Source organism: Dermochelys coriacea, chromosome 3, assembly GCF_009764565.3.
Source record: "Dermochelys coriacea isolate rDerCor1 chromosome 3, rDerCor1.pri.v4, whole genome shotgun sequence".
Taxonomy (NCBI): domain Eukaryota; kingdom Metazoa; phylum Chordata; order Testudines; family Dermochelyidae; genus Dermochelys; species Dermochelys coriacea.
In genome coordinates this window covers 15,013,773-15,029,143 of record NC_050070.1, presented here as the reverse complement: position 1 = coordinate 15,029,143, position 15,371 = coordinate 15,013,773, and the positions used below count along the sequence as shown (strand labels likewise).

At 41.4% G+C, this 15,371-nt stretch overlaps 2 protein-coding genes across 2 annotated transcripts in view; one reads left to right on the top strand and one right to left on the bottom strand.

Moving 5' to 3' along the window:
- Positions 1-281: 281 nt before the first annotated feature.
- On the bottom strand, positions 282-12,535 carry ENPP4 (ectonucleotide pyrophosphatase/phosphodiesterase 4). The gene is made up of 4 exons (XM_038394172.2): positions 12,399-12,535; positions 6,291-7,158; positions 4,991-5,161; positions 282-2,119 (listed from the first exon to the last, which is right to left on the bottom strand). Exons 2-4 carry the CDS (start codon positions 7,123-7,125, stop codon positions 1,758-1,760), a joined length of 1,368 nt encoding a protein of 455 aa, XP_038250100.1. The 5' UTR covers positions 7,126-7,158; positions 12,399-12,535; the 3' UTR covers positions 282-1,757.
- An 8-nt stretch (positions 12,536-12,543) lies between these two features.
- The window catches only part of CLIC5 (chloride intracellular channel 5), a 138,804-nt gene continuing 135,976 nt past the window's right edge, over positions 12,544-15,371 (top strand). The window contains exon 1 of the mRNA XM_043510137.1: positions 12,544-12,698. The gene's annotated coding sequence lies outside the window, so the exon portion shown is untranslated. The remainder of the gene's footprint in view (positions 12,699-15,371) is intronic.

Below are 15,371 nucleotides of genomic sequence, written 5' to 3'. Positions count from 1 at the left end.
CCTGCCTTCTCTAGCAGTAGGAATGAATTGATGGCTACTCAGTACCTGTGCTCTTCAAGCTCACACCCACCCTCACCAGCCTGAGCCCTTTCTGTTCCTAGCCCAGACCAGTATCTGATGTTTGGATTTTTTTTGGATGCATTAGCCTCTTTTGGAGATAAAGATCATAGCATTTCCCAGTTAGTGCAGTCTATCATATGCCATAACAGCAAAAGCTCTCTGTTCCAAAGGGATGAACAAATACCATACTTTTTGCTTAGAAAAAAAAAGTTTAAGAAAAATTAAGACACTTACTAAAATTTATTTTACATATGCAAAATGTTTTCACAGAAACTAAAGCCATACAATCAAAATATAAATATTTCACTACGTTAAGGCACTAGCCCTTTAAAAATAGTCTGATCTTGTGCACATGTGTGATGTGCTTGATGACTGATTTCCTTTTTTCCCATTCTTTTTACTCCCTGGAAAACTCAATGCAGCTCCCTTTAGAGCCACCGCTGCCATTCTTGAGTATCAGCAAGCACCATTCAGCATTTTGAGCTCTTTCTTTAAACCCTGATCAGCAGCCTGGGAGTAAAGTGGCATATAGCAAGTCATACTACATCACTAATAGTTTCAGTGGTTTTCAGATAATACCATTGGTTTACAACAGAACTTTAAGAGTTAATAGATTTAGATCCAAAAAGGTATCATCCTCATAGGATAAGTCCATTGGTTTTTCATATCCTTACCTAAGCAGTAAAGTTTTTCTTCATATGTTATTACAATCATGTTTTAACCAGAGAAAACTTTGAACCCTGAAGTGAGGGCTCCCCATTTTAAAAAAAAAAAAAATCCCAATTTTTTTTTTTCAAGTGTATATGAAAGAGTACATGTAGGTAAATAGGGATGTATCTGAGAAATGTTTCATATTCTTTAATAGTACTTTGTACTTCAAGACCTCCACCTGAGAATCACAAAAACATTTCACAAACAAACTCACTATTAAAGTCATTTCTGCAAGGTAACGAAGTGTTATCCCAGTTCTATAGATGAGGAAACTGTGGTAGAGAAGTCAACTGACTTGCAGAAGGCCATGCAGAAAGTCAGAAGTAGGACAAGAACCTAGATATCCATAAACCCATTCCTGTACTTTAGACTACACCACTTCCTAGTTAAACTAGGAACATTGTACAACTTGCCTTAATAGTTGCAGGGGAGAACTGCCACTAGTGTAGAATTTCTATTGCTGGTTTATTTAGATACAAGAAATTGGAATCCCTGTTTCTGAGAACAATCACTATACACCAGCCAGAGAACCACTGGTCTTAAACTTTAAGACCCAGGATGGATTTTTCCAACTGATACATGAGGGCAAGAATTGTAAAAGAAATCATTGCTATTAAATTTAATACAAAATGCAGTCTGTTTCATTTACAAGTGTTAGAGTTCAGATTCCTAGCCTAGCTAGTTTATAATTTTAAAAAAAGAGTGTAAATACCCAAATGCAAAACATCTTTGTCTTGTTAAATGCCTTTTCCAGTAGGCAACAGGATCCTTTCAGTGTAGATTTTTGTAAATCTTGTGCTATTGAATTGTTAGTCAAGATGCAGAGGCAAACAGTTCAACAACAGGTTTTTGTCTGTACATCTTAGGCAATTTTAAATGGAGTACTGTTAAAAGTGCATCATAGAATGATCAGCCAGGTCATTCATACTACTTACTTCCAGACCCTAATATCTATGTAGTAGTGAGGTTAGGACTTCCTACATCTGCTATCCAATTAAGGGATCATCATCCTCTTGTAGCTGAAGTCGGGAGAATGGACGGGGAGAGGACACTCTATTCTTCATGATTATTATAAGACAGGTCAGAGTAGTTAACACTAGGAGGACACCAACAACTATTCCAATTGCTTCGGGGAGATTTATGCACCACTGGTCAACTAACAAGCACTTGGTGTTGCTGAAGGTTCCATTATTGGGCTGAGGTTTTAGTCTGAGGATGTGACACATCATTGGGTAGATATCGACATTATTAACAGTGTTCTGCTTGTAGCCTTTGTGAAAAGCAGGACCATGAGCAGCCAGGAACGGATGCATGCTTGGGAGAGCATTGTCATAGCCGTGATCACCTACTAAAAGGAGAAATGCAAAGTTAATAAACAAATAAAATTAATGTTGTAAACTAACAAATTAAGTTGCTTACAAACTTTGTCAGCTATGATATTAACACGTCCATTCCTAAAAAAGGGAGGAATAAAGTAATGCAACACTTGTACTAGTGTTGAAAGCCACAAGAATATTTTAATAGCAAAGTTTCCTACTAAAAAATTAACAGGGCACTTTGCTGAAGTTTCTTTTTATTAGAGCATAACCTCCATATTCCCCCCAGAAATGCGAATCCAAACAAAAGATCTGGATTATGAAAGTATTTATCATTACGGTCTAGGATATGATAGGTTTGTAGCCAGATTTGCTCTTTTAAAAAGAGTGGTCAAGGTATGTAATGTACTAATTCACAGTGATTCAGCAGAAGTTAACAGGCGCTTTAACCTCTAGTTCATATACAGGACATGCAGCAAATTTGTGTTTTTTAAAAACCACTCATTACAGCAAAAATCCATTTAAGATGACAAATACTGTAGATCTAACTTTTAGGATTTAGCAGTGTGGAACAGCTGTAGGTTAGGGGATTTTTGGTTAAGAGTAAACAATCTTGTTTGTTTCTCTAGCATAAACAAACTCCAGAGTATGACATTTAGAATACAAACAGCAACAAGTTTCTTTTATAGGAGACCTAAGTGCTCTGGAAACCAAACATCTTCCATGTGTACAGCTATACTTTACTGGGTCACTCATGCTGTTGGTTCATGGACTGAACTCTTCAGGACCAAGAGCAGCCTCTTGTGCACATGGAATCCATCTCTAGTAGTCTGCCAGGCTAGGAATTTGAAGAGTTTCAGGATGCAGAATAGAAGCACTCTTCAATTTGGCCTTTATCTGCTGATCACTCTGGCAGCAGGAAATAGTGGGGGTTTTTATAGCAACTATTTAGAGCCACTTTTATATTTGCATTAAAACTTGTATAAGATGCCAAACACAATGGTTACTGTTTTCACATTAAATACATTGTTTCTTTCCACGGTCATAGCTGGCTCCTTCTAACCCAAACAGTTAGAACAAGTTACTGGGATTCTCTAAAGGGCCATTTAAAAATTGTTTGTTCAGCCACTTTAGCTTCTCTATAAGACACTCATGACAAGTTTGTCTTCCTAAGCCCCTTATAAATTATAGGAACATTGATTGTTGAACACTTAGGACAATGGTCTTCAACCTGTGGACTATGTCTTAAGATGTATGTGAAAGACTGACTGAAAACTGAACAGAATTCAGCTATAGACACCTATTTCCAAAGAGGTCTGCGCCTCCATTTGAAAATTTCCAAAAGGGGTCCACAAAATGAAAGAGACTGAACCACTGACTTAGGAAAAGTCTTTTTTAGAATATTCTTTTATGACTGACCATTCAAAAGCTAGATATACAGAAAGTTAAAAATAGCTACAATAAGCAGCTAAGTTTTTATATCCATACATATATCATACTAGAAGAAACCCCATACGTTTTGTGATCTATTTTGCTGAGCTATGGGATAGGTCAGCAAAATAGATCACAAAACGTATGGGGTTTCTTCTAGTATGATATATGTATGGATATAAAAACTTAGCTGCTTATTGTGACTGGTCAGTTCTAAAAGTTTGCAGCACATTAGTGTGTATAGAAACTGAATCTATCCAAGCTAGAGTCCTCATCCAAGGTTTCTTCATGATCTGAGTAACTCAACAAATCACACATCAGACAGGGCCTTTGCAAATATCCTGTATATATCCAGCTCTTGGTGGCAGTTTGTCCAAAGTGGATTTTTGACAGCATCATCAATCAATTCAGGATTTTGATATGGGATTTTGTAATTTACATGCTCTCATGATCCAGTGACAGTCTCTCCAGTAAGATTATTTTGTTTAGCAGTTTTGTAATGTCAGTGTTGGAATAAATCATAAGTTACTTGCTATTATTTAAGCTAAACTTATCTTTTGCTTCTATGCACTCATTTGTTCTGTAGGAAAAGGCCCCTTCAAAGTTCCCTCACTATATTGCTAGAAACTGGAATGGTGGCAGTGGTATTAGTAGAAAAACAAAGCAACATTAGAAAAATTTGGGACTGTCCATTTACTACTCCATTAAGCTGCTAATTGTGCACTTGAAGATATACATGGTAAAAACATTCATATCTACTGTAGTTAAGCGCAGAGTTTTTGGCTGTCTGGTGAGCCAGAAACCCTCTTTCCTAGATTGAGTCAGCTCCGAGCTGTTGGGTTCCCCTTTAGAAGGGATTCATACCTTTCACTGATAATATACCGTTACCTCCAACATGAAAGAGTATAGGACAGCTTTATATCCTATGCAACAATATGGATGACACTGGGAACGTGGTGGCAGTGCAGATGACCAATTTTGAATTCAGTTATTATCTACAAACAACCACTTGTTACAGTCAGATTCGTCAAGGAGATAGGTGGTGGTGGCAAAGTTCCAGAGCACTAAGTATTATCATGAAATGTACTACTTATGACTTAAGACAGAACTTTTTTGCAGCAGCAGCAAGCTTATATTTTCCTTTTTTTGGTTACTCAAATATACAGAACACAGATGCTTTGCTTTCACTACATCTGACTTTATTGCTCAACTACTGGTCTAAATTCTTTATTGTAACTCGTGACTATTGTGACCATTGTTATTGCCGATTTATGTATACAGACTTGGTGGTGGTATAACTTTGTACTCCTAAACCCTTCCTATTTGTTTTATTTGCCTGTCATTTTGGGTAACCCAATGCTTATGGGTTTTTGTAATATACATGGGTTCTCTGTTTTACTCGTCACTCATAGTAGTACCTGAGGATCCCAACAATATAAGCCACCAGGAGCACGAAGGATGAAAATACTTACATTTTGTAAGTGACCCACTTTGTACAATTGTCCAGCCCTCATCTGCAACCAGAATTATGGGTTGAATGCGCTTATTGTGATGGTAATGAAATCTGTCTGGAATCTCTTCTTTAAGATACACCTTCATGGAAGTGCTGCAGTTTTTCAGTAAGTTATATACATATGTTTTGTCTGCAAAGAAAATAGACAGCATATGAAACAGCAACTATTCAATTATCTATGTAGTTTGTCCATTTACTGTTTTTATCCATAAGCAAACTTAATAAAACTTTTAAATATATATTTTTTTTAAAGCCACATGGGAAGGGGTGTGACCTAGGTACCCAATTGGTTCCTGAGGTAATCAGTGTTGATGTCATCATTTGTTTCTGCTGTAACTGTTCTCCTTCAAAGCTCTAATGGCTTCTCAGATTTTGTTGTGGAGAGAATGAAAGTTGAGGTACAAATATAATTTCTTCTTTAACATTCAATAATCACAGGGAGGGAGGGGGGAATCCAGTTTCTTAGAATATAAAGTGAACCCTGCATTAAAGTCATTCAGGTTTTTCTGATCATTTTTCATCAACCACATCAGTTCTGGCCCTAATTTTGATAGTCATCAATAAGTGCTTATCTTCAGTCATAACCCTAAAATGACATTAGGGAGGGATTCCAGCTTTCATATAGCATTGGTTTTAGCTCTATCAGTTTAAGACTTGACCAATGAAATCAGGCTGTAATTGAAGTGGGATGAAAGAGGCAAAAATGATTTGATTGAAACTCAGATCAGTATAATTTTCAATCCCCAGTGAAGTTATCCCATGGTGCTCGTTATTGTGATATAACTGAGTAACTGACAGGGTAGCAAAAGGAGGAAAAGCATGAAGAGATTCCAAGGCCAGAAGGGACTACTGATCACCTAGTCTGATCTCCCCTATAACACAAGCCATAGAACTTCCCCAAAATAATTCTGAGAGCATATCTTGATTTAAAAGTTTTCAGTGACGGAGAATCCACCACAACTACTTTAGAATAAACCACACCAAAGCACTCATTAACATCCAAAAGTATACAACATGCAGGGTAAATATTAGCTATTCAACATGTGCTCTTCATTACCAGAGCCCAGTTATTTTTAACTAGATACCCCTAATTTAATGTATTCATTAATCCATTATTTTCTGTCTAAATAATGCAACATGAACTGGATTGTCTTCCCAACTCCTGTGAGTAATACACCACAATGGGAAATTTCCAGCAAGAAAGGAGACAAAGTTTAACACTTTCTCAGTATACAACTGAAAAAAAAATATATACATACTATTTTTTGGCAGTATTGCAGCAACTGGTGTCTTGTCTACCAGAGTGTAGTTACCACGGCCAACGCAGTTGTCCAGTCTAATCAGCTTGTCCGGGAAACACTGAGTCATTCCATGATCACTTGTAATTATGACATTAATGTTCTCCCACAATCCCAATGCCTTGAGTTTATAAACAAGTGAACCAATGTGATTATCCACTTGTTCTAACACTTTTCTCATGTTTTCTTTATCTCCTGGTCCATATTTATGCCCACTTGCATCTGGTTCTTCCCAATAGAGTGTAGCAAAAGTAACTGGTGGGTTAGAGTTGTTCAGCCACATAGTAATGTTCTCCATTCTCTCTTCAAATGTTACTGAATATTTATACTTCATAAAAAAATGAGGTATTGTGTTGTTAATTTTTACATCAGTACCAGGCCACATTGCAGCAGCACTTCTTCTATTCTCTTGCTGCTGATTTGTCACCCAAATAGGAGTTGCCTCATTCCACCAGAAAGGATCTGTATCATTAAACTCCGAAAACGTCTTCTTTGTATCTTCTTCATACATGGCATTAGCCACAATGCCATGGCTTTCTTCATATAAGCCTGTCACTATGCTGTAATGGTTTGGGAAAGTTTTTGTGATAAAAGCATTTGTAACATGTTCTACCAACACACCATCCTCAATAAACTCCTGGAGATGAGGAAGTCTATAGTTTTTCAGATAGTCAGCCCTGAAACCATCAAAGGACACCAAAAGTAACTTGTGTATTGAATCATCGTTAGCATTTCCATAACAGGCTAGAATTCCAGAAAGAAAGAGTGTTAATATTAATTTCATTGCGGACAACATTTCAAAGTGTTCCCAGCAGCCAATCTGATGTACCTGAAAAAATTAAAAAGATTTTATTATACATTCAATCTAAAATACGTGTTACACTGGAGATGGCTTAGATAGCTATGTTAAATATTTAAAATTTTTCACATATCTTTCCAGAGAGGGTTTTAACTGCGAAATCACTATTGGGCCAATCTTGGATTCACTGAAGTCAATGGTAAAATTCCATTGACATCAATAGCAGCAGAATTGGCCCCTAGTTGTTTAGGTAAACACATGAGCAATTTTAACTTTTCACTTCATAAATTCTATTAATTAAAGCTAGTCATCCTAACTTTGATACTTGTAAAGACAATGGAACAAGTTATTAAACAATCATTTTGTAATCATCTAGAGGATAATACAGCAACAGCTAACATGGATTTGTCAACAAAAATAATGCCAAATCAACCTAATTTCCTTCTTTGACATGGTTACTGGCCTAATGAATATGGATAAGTAGTAGATGTGATATATCTTGATTTTAGTAAGGCTTTGACTTTCTCCTCTCACATTCTCATAACCGAACTATGGAAATGTGGTCTACTAATGAAGTTACTATATTGTGGGTGCACAACTCATTGAGAGACTGTACTCAAAGAGTCATTATCAATGACTTTGTCAAAATGAGAGAATATATCTAGTGGGGTTCTACAGGCATCCATTCTGGGTCCATTATTCTTCATTTTCTATTTTCATTAGTGACGTGGATAATGGAACGGAGAGTGCCGTTTTAAATTGTGCAACCACCACCAAGCTGGGAGGGGTTGCTAGCACTTTGGAGAACAGAATTAGACTCCAAAAGGACCTTGACAAATTAGAAAATTGGTCTCAAATCGACAAATACTACAATTATTAACAAAAATAAAATAAAATGCAGAAACACACAACGGGGAATAACAGGCTACGCAGTATTACTGCAAGGTTATAGTGGATCACAAATTGAATACGAGCCAACAATGAGGCACTTGAGAAACAGGCCAATATCATTCTGGGGTGTATTAACAGGAGTATCATACACATGACATATAAAGTGGGACAATTACTTCACTTGGCACTTGTGGCCTCCATTGGAGTATTACTGTGTCCAGCTTTGGGCATTACAAAAACTGCAGAGAGTCAAAAAACCAAAGTAACTGATAAAAGGTTTAGAAAAGGAGACCTATGAGGAAAGGTAAAAAACTGGGAATATTTAGTTTTGAGAAAAGAAGGCCGAGTGGGAACTTCCTGAGAAACAGACATTTAATTTGTGGCAAGATGGGGTGTCAATCTATGGACTGTCTGTGTGAACCCCGCTGATGTCCACTAACAGTTTACTAATACACTTTGATCTAGTCCCCTTTGAAAACAGGACCAGATCAAAGCTCATTAACAAATTGTTAATACACATCAGTAGAGTTCACAGACAGTTAGTCCGCAGCAGGCTAGCGCTATGTAGATTTGGACACCAGCTTGCAGAAAACTAATTTGTGGACAAGTCCTTGACTGCTGCACAGGTAACACTGCCAAATTGACCAGGAATTCTACCTTTGTCAAAGCTAGCACTTGGACTGCTACCCACTACTATACCAGACTGAAAGTATGTTTTTTTACAAGTCAGTTTTTTCAATGAGAGAGAATTTAGAGTAGTAACTTCATGCTGTAGCTATCATCATTGCCAGACTATTCATTAATCTAGAAAACAGGAATGCAGATTCTGAAAGCATGTTTTATAAAGTTACTTAACAGACAGATTGGCCTGGAGCAGAGAGGATGTGCTGCAATTTAGCATGAGGACTATGAAGGAATGACTAGGATTGCCTAATAAATTGCTAAAAAACATGATGTGAAGTTCTAGGTTGCACAAATCCTCCTACAATATCATCAGAGGACATACTCCTGAAGCACAGGCCAGTGAAGCAATATTGCTTGAAGATTAATTTCAACAGCATGCTTGTGATAAACTCTACTGTACATGTTCAAGAGACAGTTTTCCGTGTTTTGTAGTTTAGCCAAATCAGGGGCAGCAAATGATACCTCCTCACAGTTGAACTATTTCCCCTGCTAAGTTTCAAGTATCCATTTCAAACCCTGAGGTACCGGTGCTCTTAAAATTCTAAGAGATGGCTTAACTTTGTTAAAGTGGCCTATTTTCCCCTTAGTTTAAAGATTTTTGTTGAAGTTTTTTTTTTTTTTTTTTTTGTAAAAAAAGTTAATTCAGCCTGAGGCAGAGATCAAGCATGAAAAATTTCAGCCCAAACAGTTTGCCAAAAGGAATAAGCAATTGAAGATAGGATAATGGGAAGTGCTTAGCCACCTATATAATAGGTGTTGCTACTATACAGACAGAAACATAAGCCTTGAAAATTGACATCCCCCCTGTAGTTTTTTAATATTCATGAATTGTGTGTAGTGTAATGAAAGGTGGGTGAACTAATTAGCACAGTGGAATATATATATGTTGACATTTAAGGAGCCATCATTTCAATCCAAATCCTTAACCTAAAGTGGGTTCTGTTTGAACAAGAAGTTTGACAAAACTATATATTTATTGCAACAGGGACAGGCCAAATGGTTACAAGAGTGGTCGAAGGTAGATACATTAGTTCCAGGTTAAGCAGGTCCCTTTCCCCTGGGTAAGATAACTGGGACTATTCCAGAACACTCAGGAACTTTCTAGAACTAATTAAGACAGGCAGGCTAGTTAGGACACCTGTAGCCAATTGGGAAGCTGCTAGAATTAAGGCTAATCAGGACACCTGGTTTAAAAAGGCTGTCACTCCAGTTAGTGAGGTGTGTGCATAAGGAGCTGGGAGTGAGAGGATGTGCTGTTTGGAGGACTGAGGAATACAAGCGTTAACAGACATCAGGAGGAAGGTCCCGTGGTGAGGACAAAGAAGGTGTTGGAAGGAGGCCAAGGGGAAGTAGCCCAGGGAATTGTAGCTGTTGTGTAGCTGTTCCAGAAGGCACTATAGACAGCTGCAGTCCACAGGGCCCTGGGCTGGAACCCGGGGTAAAACGGCAGGCCCGGGTTTCCCCCAAACCTCCCAACTCCTGACCCAACACAGGAGCTTCCATCAGAGGTGAAGGTCTCTGACATGGTCCCTGACCCACATGGTGGATCAGCAGACACTGCGGGGATTGGTTTTTTCCCCCCCATGCTGGCCAGTGATGACGTTATCTGAGCGAATAGCAGATTTGAGCCATTAAAGTGGCCGAACTGAGAGTTGCCATGAATATCTGAGGCAAGCAAGATCTGCCCATAAGTGCAGGACCCACCAAGGAAGAGGAGAAACTTTGTCACTATACATCTCACTCACAGACACCCACCCTTCACAGAGTGCCAAAACTGAAGCTCTTGCAACCCCTGATTGATGCACCAGCTGTAGATTTTTTTTTTTTTAAAGAGTAGAATTTCAGCCTGTCTTCATAAATTCTTTATGGCAACAGCCTTTGCTAGCAGATCAAGGCCAATAGCTTGTCTAGATGGGAGGTTTTGGACTACTGTAGTTTGTTTGGTGCAAAAATTCCTAATACAAAAATCCTTAGATACCACAGTAAGAGTCACCTTAAAAATGCCGCAGGCAGATTTTCTAAACCCTTTCTTAGACTTTTGGTCTACATTTGACCTTTTACTTCCAATTACTATGAGATAAGTATTTGATAAATATTTCTAGTCACATTGTGGCTATGTGTCATACTTAGGGTGACCAGATAGCAAGGGTGAAAAATTAGGACATCTGGTCACCCTATGTATACCTGTTACATCCTGGTTTTCCATTCAAGGGTCATTTCACAGGAATAGGCTACAAAATGCTGACTATTCTTTAAATAAGCAGTTTAGACCTCTAGTTAAATTTTAGAGTCCAGATGTTTAGGATTGCCTTTACAGAGAATACAGGTGTTAAAACAATTCCCCTTACCTCTGTTAATAAGGTCAAGTGGTGACATTAGTGACGCTGAAATGCGCCAAAGTCTAATTTACTTTTCACTATATTTTCATTGTGCGTGCTATGCAATTTGGAAAAACGATGCTAGACTGGCCAGTTTAACTTCCTGGTTAACATCCATTAATACAATGTATTGCATTTGAAGTCAATACTACAGAGGAATGTTTAAATCCAACACCATGCTCGTTGAAACATCAAAATAGTTTTACATTTAAAAAAAAAAAATCTAAAGTGGGGATCTAAACTAACTGACAGGCATAAGAACACCGTTTCCTCTCATATATGAGGTTAAGGGAAGCTACTTGTGATTCAACACTCCAAAAAAAAACAAAAAAAATCTAGTACGCCTCTCACTTCGCCACCTTATTTCATAATATTTTCTCAATCTAATTTCAGAATATATAAATCTTGCACACTACTCAGCTGTCCAGAGGCAAAGAAACAAAATACAGGGAAAGGGGAAAGAGCATCACTGTCTGGTTCACGCCACCATGTGACGTCTGCTTACAAAAGCATCGGCAGGAATACATGACAGGTTTCAGAGGAGCAGGCGTGTTAGTCTGTATTCGCAAAAAGAAAAGGCGGACTTGTGGCCCCTTAGAGACTCACAAATTTATTTGAGCGTAAGCTTTCGTGAGCCACAGCTCACTCCCCTCTGGTATTTTCCACCAAATGCATCCGATGAAGTGAGCTGTAGCTCACGAAAGCTTAGGCTCCAATAGATTTGTGAGTCTCTAAGGGGCCACAAGTCCTCCTTTTCTTTTCAGGAATACATGGGTTGCCCTCCGCAGCGTCTCGCTCAGGTGGCCACGCTACGCTTCCATTTTCCTATGCCCAGCATATTTCCTTAGGGGAAAATAAACCCAGAGCCCATCTTCTCCAGCCACTCTTGCCGGAGACACGGCATGGATTTAACACCCTTCCTTCTAACGGCTCCCAGAGCCGCCGCCCCCCGCTACAGTGAACAGGGACCACTTTATCCCTCCCCTCCCCCCAACGCCGCTACCTCCGGGCGGAAACTGCGCTACTGTCAGACGCGTCCCGCCCAGCCACACTCGGGGACGCAGGGAAGGGCGCTGCGTGCCACTGGCACCGCAGGCAAGGAAGGGCGGGCACCCTGCCAGGCACCTAACCCGCGGTATCCCTGAGGTGGGGCCGCGCCCGGCAGGCGGGGCGGGCGCAGTACACGGGATGGGGGGGGTGAATCCAACCTTACTGTCAGAAGATGGGGAGGGGAAACCCCTCTGCACACACCTCCCCGGGGGCGGGGGCGCAGTCTCCCCTGACTCGCCCCTACCACAGCCGGGAGCCTCAACTTACCCCTGCGAGCCCCCAGGCAGCGCCGGAAGATCACTCGCTCGCCGCGGCGCGCTTTCCTCCCTGGGCGAGAAACGAAGGGAGCGTTCGCGCCTGCGCACTGAAACCACCTCTACTGGCTGCAACGGCAGCCCCAACTGCCAAACCTGAACCGCGACCCCGGAGGCTCAAGGGGAGGGGGAGGGGAGATTATTGAGAGCCGGGGGCTCTCTGGTTGGTCACAGCGCCCTCGGCCTGTGATCTGATTGGCCTGCTGGGTTCTGGAGCGGAAAGAGAGGCCCCTAGAGAGGGTGCAGGTGCGAGGTGAGAGAGAGGGACCTGCGCTGTGCGGCGGGCGCGTGCCGAGCGCCGGGGTGAGGGGAGAGGAGCAGGCGGGGCGGGGCGGGGCGGGGCGGCAGGCAAGTGGGGGGGGCTGTGGGAAGAAGGACGAGCCTCGTGCGCTCAGTGCGAGGGGCGGATGCAGCCAGCTGCTGTGGAGTAGGTGCAGGGCGGGTTTCAATAGGAAACTAGGGCAGGGCAGGGCAAGTGATGCCAGGAGGGGTTCACTGGGAAGCTATGGCAGGATACAGGTGAGGGCTGTGGTGCCAGGGGGTTCAATGGGAAGCTGTGGCAGGGTATAAGTGAGGGCTATGATGCCAGGGTTTTGTGCGTGTGTTTGTGTTTCCTCGCTTGTCTGCTGTTACATGAGACACAATATACCGGATTTATTGCTGTTGCAAAGTGACATGGGGCTTGTCAGCAGAGTGAGCTCTAGGCTAGTGGGTTCCTGCAGGTCAAGGCACGACTGGGTACCTCCTTGTCCCAACGGCTTCTCTCTCTGCCCCCTACGCACCCAGCTTGGCAAGCCATCCTGCCTCCCTCTTCCTTATTTCTTACACTGAAAGGAAAGGGTGGGGCCCTGTTTCTGCGCAGTTGCTTGCTTCCAGCACAAATGCACCCCAGCATCCTTTGCTACATAGAATCATAGAATATCAGGGTTGGAAGGGATCTCAGGAGATCATCTAGTCCAACCCCCTGCTCAAAGCAGGACCAATCCCCAATTTTTGCCCCAAATCCCTAAATGGCCCCCTCAAGGATTGAACTCACAACCCTGGGTTTAGCAAGCTAATGCTCAAGCCACTGAGCTATCCCTCCCCCCAATGTCTCTTCATAGAAGCTGCTAAGGACACTGGGAAGTGTTTTTGAATGTTCAGACCAGGGGGCTAGGTGCTGGGACTCCTGGGTTCTATTTCTAGCTGGGAATAATGGCCAGAGTAGCGAATTGGGAGTCAAGACTTCAAGGTTGTATTTCTGGCTCTGCCACAGGCTTGCTGTGTGATTTGGGACAAGAAGTTGGGCTTCTCTGTACCTCAGGTTCTAGGTCTATATAAGAAGGGCTAATAAAGGTTAGTATTTCTACTGCAGTCAGTGGAGTTACTCTGGATTTACACTGATGTGTGTTAGGATAGAATCAGACCAACAGAACATATAAACAGTGAAAATTGAAATGTACCTTAGCAGTTTATTATGGGAATAAACTGGTAATTTATTGAAGCTTCAGTAGTCTTATTTTAATGTGATATTTAATCATGAAAATAGAGAAACAGAGCCACATTTATCTTTGGCCTACCTACTGTTCTTCAGCAGAGATAAATGGCTAGGTTTAGTTTCTTTAGATTATACATGCCTCTGGTAAATTCACAATGAATCTTGTGTGAATTCAAACCTTGTTTCCTTTTCCTTTATGAGCTTTATGCATACACTGGGGATGGTGGGTTATGTTGACCTGCCTCTCTGTCAAAGAGTTATTTTGAAATGTAGACTGGGTATACTGCTACTATACACGAAAGCTATGAGAAAATCTGTAAAGGAAGTAGCACAACGCTGATTCATCCTTTTTCTTGGAATGCATATAAGAATGGCCATACTGGGTCAGTCCAATGAATCATAGAAGATTAGGATTGGAAGAGACCTCAGGAGGTCATCTAGTCCAATCCCCTGCTCAAAGCAGGACCAACCCCAACTAAATCATCCTAGCCAGGGTTTGTCAAGCCAGGCTTTAAAAACCTCTAAGGATAGAGATTCCACCATCTCCCTAGGTATCCCAGTTCAGTGCTTCACCACCATCCTAGTAAAATAGTTTTTCCTAATATCCAACCTAGACCTCTCCCACTGCAACTTGAGACCATTGCTTCTGTCATCTGCCACCACTGAGAAGAGCCTAGCTCCATCCTTTTAGGAATCCCACTTCAGGTAGTTGAAGGCTGCTATCAAATCCTCCCTCTTCTCTTCTGCAGACTAAATAAGCCCTGTTCCCTCAGCCTCTACTCATAAGTCATGTGCCCCAGCTTCCCTAATCATTTTTGTTGCCCTCCACTGGACTCTCTCCAATTTGTCTACATCCTTTCTGTAGTGGGGGGCCCAAAACTGGATGCAGTACTCCAGATGTGGCCTTACCAGTGCCTAATAGAGGGGAATAATCACTCCCTCAATCTGCTGGCAATGCTCCTACTAATGCAGCCCAATATGCCGTTAGCCTTCTTGGCAACAAGGGCAAACTGTTGACTCATATCCAGCTTCTTGTCCACTGTAATCCCCAGGTCCTTTTCTGCAGAACTACCGCTTAGCCAGTCGGTCCCCAGCCTGAAGCAGTGCATGGGATTCTTCTGCCCTAAGTGCAGGACTCTGCACTTGTCCTTGTTGAACCTCATCCGATTTCTTTTGGCTCAATCCAATTTGTCTAAGTCACTCTGGACCCTATCCCTACTGTCCATCATATCTACCTCTCTCCCCCCCCCCCCCCCAGCTTCGTGTCATCCGCAAACTTGCTGAGGGTGCAATCCATCCAATCATCCAGATCATTAATGAAGATGTTGAACAAAACCGACCCCTGGGGCATGCTGCTTGATACTGGCTGCCAACTAGACAGCGAGCTGTTGATCACTACCTGTTGAGCCCAACGATCTAGCCAGCTTTCTATCCACCTTACAGTCCATT